The following is a 14,669-nucleotide window of genomic DNA, read 5'->3' as shown; positions in this document are numbered from 1 at the left end:
TTAAATTAGACAGCTATTGGATTTCATCAAAAATATCTTAATGTGTGTTCTAAAGATGAACGAAGGTATTTTGGAACAACATGAGGGTGAGTAATTAATGACAGAAATGTAATTTTTGGGTGAACTAACCCTTTAATTATCAGTTAAAATGACGCATAAAATTGCCGTTTAAAAAGACAGCTGGTCATGAGGATCGCCACACATTGCCAATCTCTGTCTTAAAGACTTGATTTTGGTGACATATCTCCAGACAGAATGATAAAAGACCACAAACAGCGCAGTTTGGAAAAATATAGTTTAATCTAGTTTAATTGGCACTAAATTCCCAGTATGTCACATGTCTCATCATGTCTCATTTAGTAAGGTGAACTGGTTTTAACTTCGGAAGCGATTATCCTCAGAAGTTAGCTACAGCCTCCCTTTAGGCATGTTCCTACATGATTCTTACGTGAAGTAAATATAATGCATTTTATTCCAAGTTTTCCTTGTAGGTGCATGTTTCATATTAATGCAGAAGTGTTGGCTATTGAATGTCCTATTTGGACAGCGATGTGAGTGCTGAATGTATTTGTATGTGAGCGTGTGTGTGTGTGCGTGTGTGTGTGTGTGTGATCGCTGGGTGGAGCAGCAGTGTACGGCAGGTCTTGTCTCCTCTCTCGGTTGAGCGGCTCATTGCGGCGGCTGGAGATCCATCGAGCGGCGGCGGAATGTCGCTCCGGTGTCCGTGTGCGTGAAGAGCAGGTGGAGGATGATGATGGAGGAATCCGACAGCATCCCCTGTACCGCGGAGGACGGACTCCTGTCGAGCTGGAGATGGAACAGAACCGCCAGGGATCAGGTCCAGATCAAACAGAAGATCAGAGATCTGCCCGGATTATTAAAACACGGACTGAACCTGCGCAAAAAAAGCGTGAGTTACCAATGCATGATGAAGGATGTGTTTCATCATCAATACACCACCCATATCCACCATCACTGATATTATAATGTGCATGAACAACCTGGCGTTATGAGAAAATGTGATTGATGCGTCTTGTCAATGCTTTAATGCGTTAATACAAATGTCATTGATTATGAAGGAGAGGCTGTAATTTTTTTATTTTTTTTTTCAGTCGTGGTATCTAAGGCAACAGAGATCCACATACACACACACAGGTACACAAACACACACCGGCTGTAACTTCGTAACATGAAAAAGGAAAATGTTCTGCTTTTGCTGAATTCGATTAATATTCTTTGCAATATTGCACCCTTATACAAGTTACCATGGTAACCATAGTTTCAGCTAAAGTACAAACACATCAGTTTTGTTACTGCTGTAAAATGATAAATTAATATGGGATGTGTCATTTTTGTTTAATTTCTTTTCACATTGGTGGCTCATACCAATTTAACACAGTTTTACTGTGGTGACAATAACAGGGAGAAACTGGTTACCATGATAAATGTTGTAATGGCAGAATGATTTTTAAGGCTGCATAATATGTCAATGATGTGTTTACAAAAAAAAAAAGTATGAATTTTCTGGACATGGTGCTATATTGGTATGACTGTGGTATTTGGACACTGCAATGTATTTGTGTACCATGTAAATACCATGCTGTATCTTGTAAGAGTGAACTGCTGAATTGCCGATAGGCTATTTGTTGTATGAATATTGTTCTGCGGTTATATAAAATATGCAATATTGTCGGAATATTGCGTGTGTGGTATTATTAAAGGTTGTTGTAAAAATTGTAAAAATTCTCACTTTACAAAGGTTCTATTATGACATCATACTGCAAGTGCCTATGATTCTAATTAGAACCTTTATTGTTTTAAAAGAGTGACCATGTAAACATATGGTATTCAAGTACATTGATCATCAGGAACCAACCACAGTATCGGATCCCATAGTACCATCACAGTAGTTTTTTGTGGACTGTAAGGAATGAGCTGATATATATTCTGTTTATACACTCCTGGCATGACAGAGGGGCTATTCAGCGCTTCAGAGGGTTGAAGACAGGAATTGTTTAGCTGGTTTGTATGTGTGTGTGGGTGAATATCTCTCATTTGTATAAGGCTTGATTAATCGTGCGAATGGAAATACACAGTCATCAATGAAGACTTTTGTAACTCTAACATTTCAGAAATGTAACTTTTGAATTATATTTAATAACTTCTGTAGTTGTTTAAAGACAGCATAAACATCACTTGGTTCTTCAGGGTTTCATCTTTATCTCCGTGAGGGTTTTTACGCCTCCGAACAGAATGTTTGGTTCGGGCTCATTTGACTCAAGTCATGCGCCCCGGGGTGATTAGAGAATAAAAAAATGGAAGCCTCATTAGCACTAAATGAGAAACAAATATTACACTCGTGACATTTGTTTCGTTGTGTGCTGCAGTGACAGCAGCTACTGGAGCGTCAGTTTATAAAATACCTGTAGAATAATGAGCAAAAAATAAAGCTTTCTTGAAGGCTTTAACAGCTGATGCTAGAGGAAAACCTTTTAGAGTCCCAATAATGGCACAGGAGAACCTTTTTGGTTGAGGTTTCTGTTATGATATGCACTGTAAACGATAATGTGATCATTAATAAAGCAATCAAGGCATAATTATTTAAAATAACATGTGACAGCATAACTCAAACAAGTATGTTTAATGATTTTTTTTGGCAATATAAGTGAACAGGGCCTAAAATTAACACTCGCCAAGCACCAAATGTGAGTAACAATGTGCGTGAGTATATGAAATGGTGCCAATCACCAGTTGGCCAGTGACATTTTCATGAAGATGCAAAATTGTGAGAACATGAATGTGAATGACGCTTGGGACAGTTGACGGGGCAGTGCTGCATCGTCACGAAAGTTTAAGCCTTGCCAATTTAAATATTCAAGCTCAAGAAGATGCGAAAAGGAACTCAATTCATTACTCGATCGCTGAGTGCGAATACTGAATTAAGCTCTCTTTCACGTCTTCTTGCACTTGAACAGACATATTCAAACAAAATTATGTCAAACTGCCTGTATTGGAAATTATTGGCGTAAGCATAATAAGTTATGTCTTAAATGAATGTTAAAGAAAACATAAAAGAAAACACATGTGTAACACATGTGATCATGCGTTACCTCTTAAAGTGACAGCAGCCTAATATACCTGCTGCTGTCTGTGTTTGTAACGTTTGTAAGAACAGTCACTTATTGCTCTTGACTGAATAACTTTTGCAATTTAAATAAGGATTAATATATGTTTCATGGCTGGTAAAAAACATTTATGGCCGGTAAATTTTGTTAAGTCAATGGCTATTTGCAGGTGTGGCAAAAAGTTGCCCTGGACATGACATGCAGAAAAAAAAATAGTAGGCTAAATCGTGTGCATGATTTATTAATTCATTCCCTCGATTTACTAAAACACAATTTACTATTTCGTTCCCTTGATTTATAAATCGTGCATTATTTAGTATCTAGGGAACGAATTAGTAAATCGTGAGCACAATTTGATTTTTTTTTCTTGCATGTCATGTGCGGGGCTCCGTAGTTTTAAGACCTGTAAGTGACACGTTAAATTAATTGTGAAATTTTAAAGAAGAAAGATTGAAAGAGTATTATCTTGTAAAACATACTCCTAATAATCTTCATTTTATTTACTTTGAAAAATCTTATTAAAGGATTAGTTCTTCAGAATTCAAATTTCCTGATAATTTATGTCTTTCTTCAGTTGAAAAGAAATGAAGGTTTTTGAGGAAAACATTCCAGGATTTTTCTCCATATTGTGGACTTCAATGGGGACCAACGGGTTGAAGGTCCAAATTACAGTTTCAGTGCAGCTTCAACGGTCTCTACACAATCCCAGACAAGGAATAAGGGTCTTATCTAGCGAAATTATCAGTCATTTTCTAAAAATGACCACAAATGCTCGTCTTGCACTGCTCTTCGATGCACCACGCATTACGTAATCACGTTGGAAAGGTCAACCGCAACAAAGGTGGAAGTACTAATCCAGTTTCTACAAAGCGAACATGCAAAGACTAAGTCAAACGGCCTTTACAAAAAAAAAAAAAAAAAAAAAGGTAAAACAACAATGATTTTGAAGTTGGAGGAGAAAATGAGATGGAGTTTTTCTTCAGCCTACGTCATGCGTGACCTTTCCAACGTGATTACACAATGCGTGGCACATCGCAGAGCAGTGCAAGATGAGCATTTGTGGTTAAAAACTACATAATTTTAATTTTTTTTTAGAAAATGTCCAATCCTTTCTCTAGATAAGACTCTTATTCCTCGTCTGGGATCATGTAGAGCTCTTTGAAGCTGCTCTAAAACTGAAATTTGGACCTTCAACCCGTTGAACCCCAGTGAAGTCCACTACATGGAGAAAATATATTTTTTTTTTTACAATGTATGTCAAGTGCTCTCTAGCTGTGAGCTCAAAGAGAACCTCTTGTGCTGTTCAGGACAAATTATATGAAAGAAAAATCACGTTAGATGTCAGTAATATCTCCTAGACAGTGATAACATTAAATGATGAGCTTCTCAGATGTTTCTCCTGAGAAAAAAAAAGATTGCAGTTATGTCTTGTCTAGTGTCTGCAATCGAAAAATCTCAGTATGAACACTTCCTATCAAATTCTTCCGAGATCCAACTAATTTTATTCATTTTTATCTTTAATATTATAGCTCTATACTTTTACAGTATGTTAACTATGATCTCATGTCTTTGGAAAAAACGTCTAAGACAGGATTGTTTCCTAACTGAGAAGTCTTGCGCGCTATGAAAGAGCTACCTTTGAGCAATTGGGTTTATGTGCTGGATTATTCTCAGATGGGTCGACAGACGCTCGTCTCTGCCTTCAACAGGGCGTTTCAGAAGCGGCAGTGGTGAAGAGACATCTCATGTGGAATTCTCCACAATTCTCTGATGGAAAAACTGCACTTAATGACTTAGTCCTCATGCTGCTAAGTGGATGTGTGTGTGTGAGCGGCTCTGGATGCAATGAAATCTTAACGAGAAAGACAAGGCTTGTTTGATGTCTCCATCTTGCAGTGCACTCATCCAGAGCGACAGATTTATCTGCAAGCCATGCAAGAGAGAGGTGTGTGTGTGTGTATGTGTGTGTGTGTGTGTGTGTGTGTGTGTGTGTGTCTCTAATCTGAGAGTAATCCATTTCTGACACATAATGACACACAGACTCACTGCACTCTGGATCAGTGTGCACTAGTGAATCAGGATGCTTTCTATACATCCTTTCCTGTGTTTTCTGTTCACTTTTCTTCTCTTCATCATACTTCTGTATATCATTTCTCCTCTGTCCCTGTCTCCTTCATGCATTTGTAAATCCTCTCCCTCATTCTCTCTCTCTGTAGAATGTTGCTTATCAGTGCGGGTGAATAAAAGTGTTTGTGCGATGCAGAACTAAACTGTGCACATTTTCTATTTTCCATTTTCTACACATTGCTATGAGTGGTTGTCAGGGTGTTGCTATGGGGGCTAGAAGGTTTCTAGGTAGTTTCACTGTTTTTTTTTTGTTTGTTTGTTTGTTTTTGAGTGTTCTGGGAAGTTACTAGGTTGTTGCTAGCTTGTTGATGGTGTGTTCTAGGTGGTTGCTAGGGTGTTGCTAGGTGGTTGCATGAGTTTTTTTTAGAGGGTGTATTCTGGCAAGGAAAGTTTATTATGTAGCAGATTTCATACACAGTAATTTGTCAGTGCTCTACGTAGACAGGATAAAGAGAAAGAAAAATAAAATGCACAGAAATCTTTTTAAGAATATGGAATAAAATATATGTGTACAAAAAATATAGTTCAGTAAAGAGCAGCACAGTGCTCAGTCAAGGACAGTAGTTTTCTATGCATGGATGTCCTGGGTGGTTGCTAGGGTGTCCTAGGTGGTTGCTCAGGTGTCCTGGGTGGTTGCTAGGGTATCCTGGGTGGTTGCTAGGGTGTTTGTGTTCTAATTGGTTGCTGGGGTGTTTGTATTCTAATTGGTTGCTAAGGTGTTCTAGGTCTAAGTGGTTGGTGGGGTGTTCGTGTTCTAATTGGTTGCTAGCGTGTTCTAGGTGTTGTAAGTGGTTGCTAGGGTGTTCTGTGTGTTCTAATTGGTTGCTGGGGTAGTCAAGTTCTAATTGGTTGCTAGGGTGTTCTATGTTCTAACTGGTTGCTGGGGTGGTCTGGGTGGTTGCTGGGGTGATCATGTTCTAATTGTGTGCAAGGGTGTTCTATGTGTTCTAATTGGTTGCTAGGGTGTTCTATGTGTTCTTATTGGTTGTTGGGGTGTCCTGGGTGGTTGCTGGGGTGTTTGTTTTATAATTTGTTGCTGGGGTGTCCTGGGTGTTTGCTGGGGTGATCATGTTCTAATTGGTTGCTGAGGTGGTCTGGGTGTTCTAATTGGTTGCTAGGGTGTTCTATGTGTTCTAATTGGTTGCTAGGGTGTTCTATGTGTTTTAATTGGTTCCTGGGGTGGTCTGGGTGGTTGCTGGGGTGATCATGTTCTAATTGGTTGCTGGGGTGGTCTGGGTGTTCTAATTGGTTGCTAGGGTGTTCTGGGTGGTTGCTGGGGTGTTTGTGTTCTAATTGGTTGCTAGGGTGTTCTGGGTGTTTGCTGGGGTGTTTGTGTTCAAATTGGTTGCTGGGGTAGTCTGGGTGGTTGCTAAGGTGGTCTGGGTGTTCTAAGTGGTTGCTGGGGTGTTCTAGTTGGTTGCTAGGGTGGTCTGGGTGTTCCAAGTGGTTACTTTGGTGTTGCTATGTGTTTTACTGGGTAGGTCATTGCAAGGTGATTGCATAAAAAGACTTTATTAAATGAACAGCACACCTCTCCACAATTTTTGAAAAATCATTTGTGTCTGGAGCACAAATGGTATGGGACGAGTTATGCACAAAAGATTAATACTTAAGGATAAGGGATTGTTTAAATGACATTGAGAAGATGGGATCATTTTGTGATTTATGAGCCATAAATGATGAGAAAGGTGATTTCATAGAAAGATTTTAGGTATGCGTGAAGGACAAGAATGTATTTTTTCGGTCCCTTTTTTATCTAAAAAACCTTTTCCACCGCATGCTTTTGCTTATCTCCGTGGCCTGTCTGCTCCATTTCCTATCCGACCCAAACAGGGTTCAGCTCCCAGATCTCCAACAGCAGCCCACAGCAAATCAATACAGTAAATCTGATACACACGCTGTCTTTAGAGCCCAGTCAAAACAAAGCCAACAAGCGTACGCACGGCCCCTGGAGAGACCCGTCTGCAGAGAGGCAAGCGCTTGCTGATAGCAGTCTGTCTGTGGACACCTGCAGGTCAGCTCGCGTCACGGCCAATACCATCATCACAGGCATTCTCCGGAGTTTCAAACAATATTCAGCCGACTGAACAGATGAATCAATTTCTATTTTTCAGAGTTCTTTGATGTCAGACATGATAGTAGAATGGTAATGTTGGTTTTGTATCTTCCTGATCTGATCGGTCTGGTTTGAGTGTTTGCGAAACCTGTTTGGAAAGATTAATTTGTGGTTGAACGAGTAAAGAGATTTCTTTACTCAAGAGACTCATATTCGATGTGTCCTTATTGTATGGCTTTAATTATTTTAATGATAGATCTAAATGACAAATTAATCTTAAAGGTGCCGTAGAACGTGTTTTCATAAGATGTAATATAAGCCTAAGGTGTCCCCTGAATGTGTCTGTGAAGTTTCAGCTCAAAATACCCCATAGATTTTTTTTAATTCAGTTTTTTAACTGCCAATTTTGGGGCATCATTAACTATGCAGCGATTCAGGCTGCGGCCCCTTTAATTCTCGCGCTCCCCCACCCCCGGAGCTCGCGCTTGCCTTTAACAGCATAAACAAAGTTCACACAGCTAATATAACCCTCAAAATGGATCTTTACAAAGTGTTCGTCATGCAGCATGTCTAATTGCGTAAGTATAGTGTTTGTTTGGATGTTTACATTTGATTCTGAATGAGTTTGAGGCTGTGCATGGGGCTTATGCTCATTAATTATTTCTGTCGCCAAAGGTGCTTACTCTTTGCTTATTTGAGGGAAACAGAGGAGGAAAACGGCGCATAAGGCAAGAGAAGCTGTTATACCTTTTATTTTACCGTGCACTTGCATAAACACGGCATCCGTAGGGGCTGCCATTGTTGTTTCACGGGCTATGTGACGTCAGAACTCGTAACTGGGAGTACATTGATCTAGTACGAGTTCACGGGTGGGAAGTCACGGCTTTGACTGCTGTTCCAGTGCACTTTCACGGGTAGAAGGTTGGAAAAACACGGGTTACGAGTTGCCTGGAACGCGGCATTAATCTTTTGTGCAAATCCTGCATTGAATTGACCCTCGTTTGTGAAGCAGTCCGGTGTAAAATGATGGCATGAAAACAACACTCTACTACAACAACTCTTCCTCTTCTCGAAAGCAGCTCAACATGGCCCCGCCCCCTTTTTTTGTGTTCTCGGGGGTGGGGTTTATGTAAATTTTAGGGTTAGTGATGTCACTTACTCAGGAAGAAGCTCGTTGTAGTCCTTAAAAAGTGATTTCTGTAAAAGAAAATTTTAACTTTGAGCGTCGTAACTTTGCAGATGTTGTTTATGCTCAAACAGAACGTTACACACTAACAAAAAAAAAGTGAAAATCATAATCAACCACCACTTTAAAGTTTCGCTTTGTTGGTCAACATATCTAAAATTGAACTAATCAGCAAACAGTGCAGACTTGAGTGACACAGATGCACAATGGAAATAAAGAAATAATATGAATGTGACTACATACAGTTAACTTGAATAAGAATGCACACACATGTAGAAGAGAATAACGACCATGCAATCTGAATTATCTTTATGTATTCTTGTTATGCTCTTATATAATAGAACAATGGAGACACAAGATAAAAGATTGGCTTGTAAAAGAATAAGACACACAGAAGAACGAATGTGGGCCACTCCAGACAGATAAAACTCATTCTGATCAAAGTTCTGATCGTTATAATGAGGATCAAAGTCTTTGTTCCAGCTCTGTCCACTGATCCAACTCTTCCTCATTTTTAAGGATCTCTCGAAATGAAGGCCCGACACAGAAAGTTTGTTCAAATAAAACCTAACAAGCCTTCTTTCTAACAGAGCGTCACTTTACTGAAGCCCGCTCCATGCTGACATGATCACATGACTGCACAGCTTTAATATAAACTTATGTCATGCTGAGAGAGCATTATTAAGTAGAAGTGAAATGTCATTAAGTCCCTCATGTCATACGCTGTGCCTGCAAAGTTTTCTTAGTCGTGAAGTTAAGCATCCACAAGCAAATAGTACCATTCAATTACCCAGGGTCAGTGTTATTTTAGTATTATTTAATACTAATAATCGATGAATCACATCTAACATAAGTATATATATGTATATATATATGTATATGTGTGTATATATATATATATATATATATATATATATATATATACACACACACACACACACACACACATATTTACAAACTTTTATGTTAGATGAGATTAATTGCGATTAAGCTATTTGACAGCACTATTAATATTTTGAATTAGCTTTAATTTTATATTTCAAAATTTAAATTTTTATTTTTTGTTTTTTTATATTTATTTTTATATATTTTTTAATATTAGTAAGTTTATGTGCTTTTGTCATTTTTATTTGATGTGATTAATTGTGATTCAGTGATTTGACAGTGCTAATAATATTTTGAATTAGCTTTAATTTTATATTTTTAATTTCAAATTGTAATTTTTTTATTATTTATTTTTATTTTTATATTTTTAATTTTAGTCATTTTATGTGCTTTTGTCTTTTTTATTTGTTTTTTATTATTTCGTGTTTAACCTTAATTTATGTTTATTTCCATTTTACTTTTAGTAATTTCTATTATTTATTATCTTTTTTATGTATAAAATATTTTTAAATTATTAATAATTTTATTTAAGTTAGTTGCCAAGGGAAAATTTTCATCTAATATTTTATTTTATTTATTTAATTATTTATTTTTTGTTATTTAATTTATTTTATTTTATTTCAATGAACGAAAATGGTTTAGGGACATGTTACCAGGTTTTTTGGATGTCAGTTATGGCAATTATGGCATGTTTTTTTTTTGTATATGAAATATTGTATTGCAGTATTCTTTCAAGTACCATGGAGTAAACACAATGGCATATGCATGTGGAAGTCATTTAGTACCATAGTATATCAAAATACCCAAAAGTTTGACCCCATTCACCTTTCAATGCACAGCCAAAGGTTACCACACAATCTGCATGACGTATCATTGTGAAGTGTCAAAACCAAACATGAAGAAAGATGCATCAAGTTGTATGACACAACATCAAAGGCACATCATGACATCCAGAAACAGGGCAGAATGTCACTTTTGAGATGTGATTAACTCGCATCTCCGTGACTCTATCTGCAGCGCTTTTCATGTGAAGGCCACGTCAGCGCATGATGCCCTGATGTTTGAAAGTCTGTCTGCAGGAGATTCAGAAAATTTCAGCTGTGTTTGAAGGTTGTGAACATGTGGTGAAAGGTTCATAATGTTCATGTGTGGTTGTGTTGAGTTTAACCTATTTGTTTTTGAATTGAGACTTCTTGTTTCTCTCTTTCTGATTGTGTAGCAGTCACCTGACACCATCCCGGGACCCAGCACCGGCGTCACACCCAAACCCAAGGTAAGAAACCGCAACCTAAAGCTGACAGGTGAGGAGCTGGTACAGTTTTACAGGGTCCACCCTGAATATTATTGAATCTTATGAAAGAAAAATGTTTCTCCTAAGACAGCAATGAGATTAAATAGAATGCAAAAATTTTAAAATTTGCTTAAATTTGCTTAAATTTTGAGTTTCAGAAGATATGTCTCAGACTGAAGTCAGGGATCTCGATATGAGCTCAAATATTTTGTGTACTATTATAGTACTTAATATTATTTTAATTAGCTTTTATTTCGCTTTTGCTAGTTTTTTTGTATATAGCTTCAATTTATTTTGCGTCTCTCTCTCTCACACACACATGATGATGGTGGTGTGAGTTCTGTGATGTTAATCTGTGGATCTTCTCATGTGATTCTTCACGTCTCATTAGTATCTCTGAAGCTTTTTAATCCATGTTTGAGCTCTGCTAAATGCTCGAGCTGACGTCTAATCGGCCGTGTGCAGCGCTGATGGGGCTTGTGTGTGAAAGAACATACATCAGATACGGGATCAAACACAGGAACCAGACAATGCCACGATCCCCGGAAGCCCCTTAAAAGGCTCTTCTGCTTTATAGGTCGTCACATAACAATGAAAAAGTTATGAATATAGATGATTATCACTGACTAGAGATTATGATCTTTATCTGTTCTATTCTTTCAGTGACCCCAGAATTTATTAAAGCAGCAGACCTTATGCACCAGAGAAACAAGCGCACAGCCATCTTTAGAATTTTGTGTTTGAACCTCCGTATATTTTTATGGCATTGCTGTTGAGAAGTAATTAACTGGTGAAGTGGATTTACGTATTGTAGAGTTGATGAAAGTTACCATGAGCATTGTATGTTTGAAGTGGATGTCATAAGAAATGTCAGAAGATTTTAAAATTCATAAATCCGTAAGATCTTACCTTCATGCAGTGGAAACACAAACCGGAAGACAGAACACAACGAGCACGGCGCTGAAAAGGGACGGGGCTATAGAAAGTATTTATTTAAGTCACGAGAGAATAAGCATTACTTTGTGACATAACCAGCCACAGTTCAATCTGAAAGCGAAAATCCACTCAGAACTTTTGATGTTTTATGTAGAGTTTTGACCAATGAGATTCCACTGTGGGCGGGGCTGTATGACATCAAGCGACTAGCCAATATACTAGTTGTGTTACACTGTAAAGGTGCGGTCACACTGCACTTTTCTTTCCATTGACTTCCATTCAAACGTGCGCGAATGCGTCAGACTGGAAACGCAAGCAAAAAAATTCTGCATTTTGCTGCGCACCGAAGTTCAAGTTTGGTGAATTCGCATCACGTGAAGAAGTGCGACCAGTAGAAGATCGATTTGTCACGGCATGAACTCTTGGCTGAATTAAAAGAATCATATTTTTGCAGTAACGTTGAGTAGGTTCTATATTTTTACATTTTGAATGTATTTCTTTAAGTTATATGTTGTAAATATATCATGTAAACTCAACTTAAATACTTTTGTTAATGTAAACTTGGCTAACTTTAACTAGCTAATTCAGTAAATGCTAACTTGCTAATTGGTAACAAAATGTTTTGATAGCATTAGCATAGCATAGCAATTGTTACTTGAATACAGCAATATAATATAACATTTAACATATCTTCACCCAAAAATGAAAATTCTGTCATTACTCACCCTCATGTCGTTCCACACCCGGAAGACCTTTGCTCATCTTCACAACACAAATTAAAATATTTTGATGAAATCTGAGAGTTTTTTTTTTTTTTATCCTCCATTGAAAGCAATGAAATTACCACATTCAATGTCCAGAAAAGTAGTAAAAACATGGGTAAAATAGTCAACTTGACTACAGTGGTTCAACCTTAAAGGGATAGTTCACCCAAAAATGAAAATTTGATGTTTATCTGCTTACCCCCAGCGAATCCAAGATGTAGGTGACTTTGTTTCTTCAGTAGAACACAAATGATGATTTTTAACTCCAACTGTTGCCGTCTGTCAGCCTTATAATGCGAGTGAATGGTAACACAATTTATAAGAGTCAAATAACATGCACAGACAAATCCAAATTAAACCCTGCAGCTTGTGACGACACATTGATCTCCTAAGACACAAAATGATCAGATTGTGCAAGAAACCGAACATTATTTATATAATTTTTTACCTCTAATACACCACTATGTCCAACTGTGTTCAGCATTCGCTTAGTGAGGTCTGATCGCGCTCTGACAACGGCAGTGATGTCTGGCGCTCTTTGAAGTATAAGCGTGAACTATCCCTTTAATGATATGAAGCGACGAGAATACTTTTGGTGCGCAAAAACAAAATTTTGGGGTGAACTAACCCTTTAACATAACTAAATATTAAAGGTGCCCTAGATTGTTTTTTTGCAAGATGTAATATAAGTCTAAGGTGTCCCCTGAATGTGTCTGTGAAGTTTCAGCTCAAAATACCCCATAGATTTTTTTTATTAAATTTTTTAACTGCCTATTTTGGGGGATCATTAACTATGCACTGATTTTTTCAGCACGGCCCCTTTAAGAGATGCGCTTTCTCTGCCACACGAGCTCTCGACTATACATTGCATTTACAAAGTTCACACAGCTAATATAACCCTCAAATGGATCTTTACAAGATGTTCGTCATGCATGCTTCGAATTATGTGAGTAAAGTATTTATTTAGATGGTTACGTTTGATTCTGTGTGAGTTTGAGGATATGCTCTGTGGCTAAAGCTAACATTACACACTGTTGGAGAGATTTATAAAGAATGAAGTTGTGTTTATGCATTATACAGACTGCACGTGTTTAAAAATGAAAATAGCGACAGCTCTTTTCTCCGTGAATACAGTAAGAAACGATGGTAACTTTAACCACATTTAACAGTACATTAGCAACATGCTAATGAAACATTTAGAAAGACAATTTACAAATATTACTAAAAATATCATGATATCATGGATCATGTCAGTTATTATTGCTCCATCTGCCATTTTTGCACAGATCCAGACGTTAATACTGCCTTTCCTTGTCTAATGCGTCGAATGGGCTGGCATTATGCAAATATTGGGGTCATACATATTAATGATCCCGACTGTTACGTAACAGTCGGTGTTATGTTGAGATCCGAGTGTTTTCCGGAAGTCTTTTAAACAAATGAGATTAACATAAGAAGGAGGAAACAATGGAGTTTGAGACTCACTCTCTGTCTTTTCCATGTACTGAACTCTTGTTATTCAACTATGCCGAGGTAAATTCAAATTCTGATTCTAGGGCACCTTTAAACACTACAAAAAACATTATATAACACTTAATTTTAGCATTTACTCTCTCTTTTGAATGTCATGGCAAAGCATGCTGCGAAATAGAAATCCCAGCCCAGTTTCAGTTAAATTTAAGTTTGTCTAAATTAAAGGAATCAAGTTTATAAAACTCAAAACAATTAAATAATTCAGATTATTTAAAATGTGTCAGTTTTGTGAACTCAAAAGACAATGAATGTTCTAAATACTCATAAATGTTAATTTGATTGAACTAATTTGTTTAATTTATGTTTACCCTACTCAAACTAATTAATTATTTGGTGCATCATGAGATAAAAATGAGAGTTTGTTGCTTTATCCCTCCTGGTTTTACAGTGATTTTACCTCAGTAATGGGTGTACTTAAGCATATTGCAAAGCCAGGTCCCTATAATTGAGACACTTTGTTCAAATGAATGTAAAGCACAGCCTTATTGCTTTAATGCAGTTCAAGAAATGTTCAATAAATAGCTACATTTATTAATTCTAATAATCTAAATGTTTTTTTCCATCTAATTAGAATTTAGAATCTTCATCGCAGCTCAAAGCAGTGAGTGTTTTTGGTGTCAGTTACTCTGTGGGTCAAATGTCACGTCCAGGGGTCATGACCTCTGACCTCATACGGGGCATCTGTGTGCTGAAGGTGTCACTATGGATTCTGACAGTCTTATTAAACATGATCAATAATGCTGAAGGTGCTTCTGAGTGGATCAGA

At 37.3% G+C, this 14,669-nt stretch overlaps 1 protein-coding gene across 1 annotated transcript in view; it reads left to right on the top strand.

Annotated features, from left to right (window-relative positions):
- Positions 1–748: 748 nt before the first annotated feature.
- LOC137037142 (rap guanine nucleotide exchange factor 5) overlaps positions 749–14,669 on the top strand; it is a 32,377-nt gene continuing 18,456 nt past the window's right edge. The window contains exons 1-2 of the mRNA XM_067410963.1: positions 749–910; positions 10,602–10,652. Coding sequence (XP_067267064.1) covers positions 749–910; positions 10,602–10,652 — 213 coding nt within the window. The remainder of the gene's footprint in view (positions 911–10,601; positions 10,653–14,669) is intronic.

The sequence above is a fragment of the Chanodichthys erythropterus genome, chromosome 15 (assembly GCF_024489055.1).
Source record: "Chanodichthys erythropterus isolate Z2021 chromosome 15, ASM2448905v1, whole genome shotgun sequence".
NCBI lineage: Eukaryota > Metazoa > Chordata > Actinopteri > Cypriniformes > Xenocyprididae > Chanodichthys > Chanodichthys erythropterus.
The sequence above is the reverse complement of the archived record's forward strand: the minus strand, read 5'-3'. Positions and strand labels throughout refer to the sequence as shown.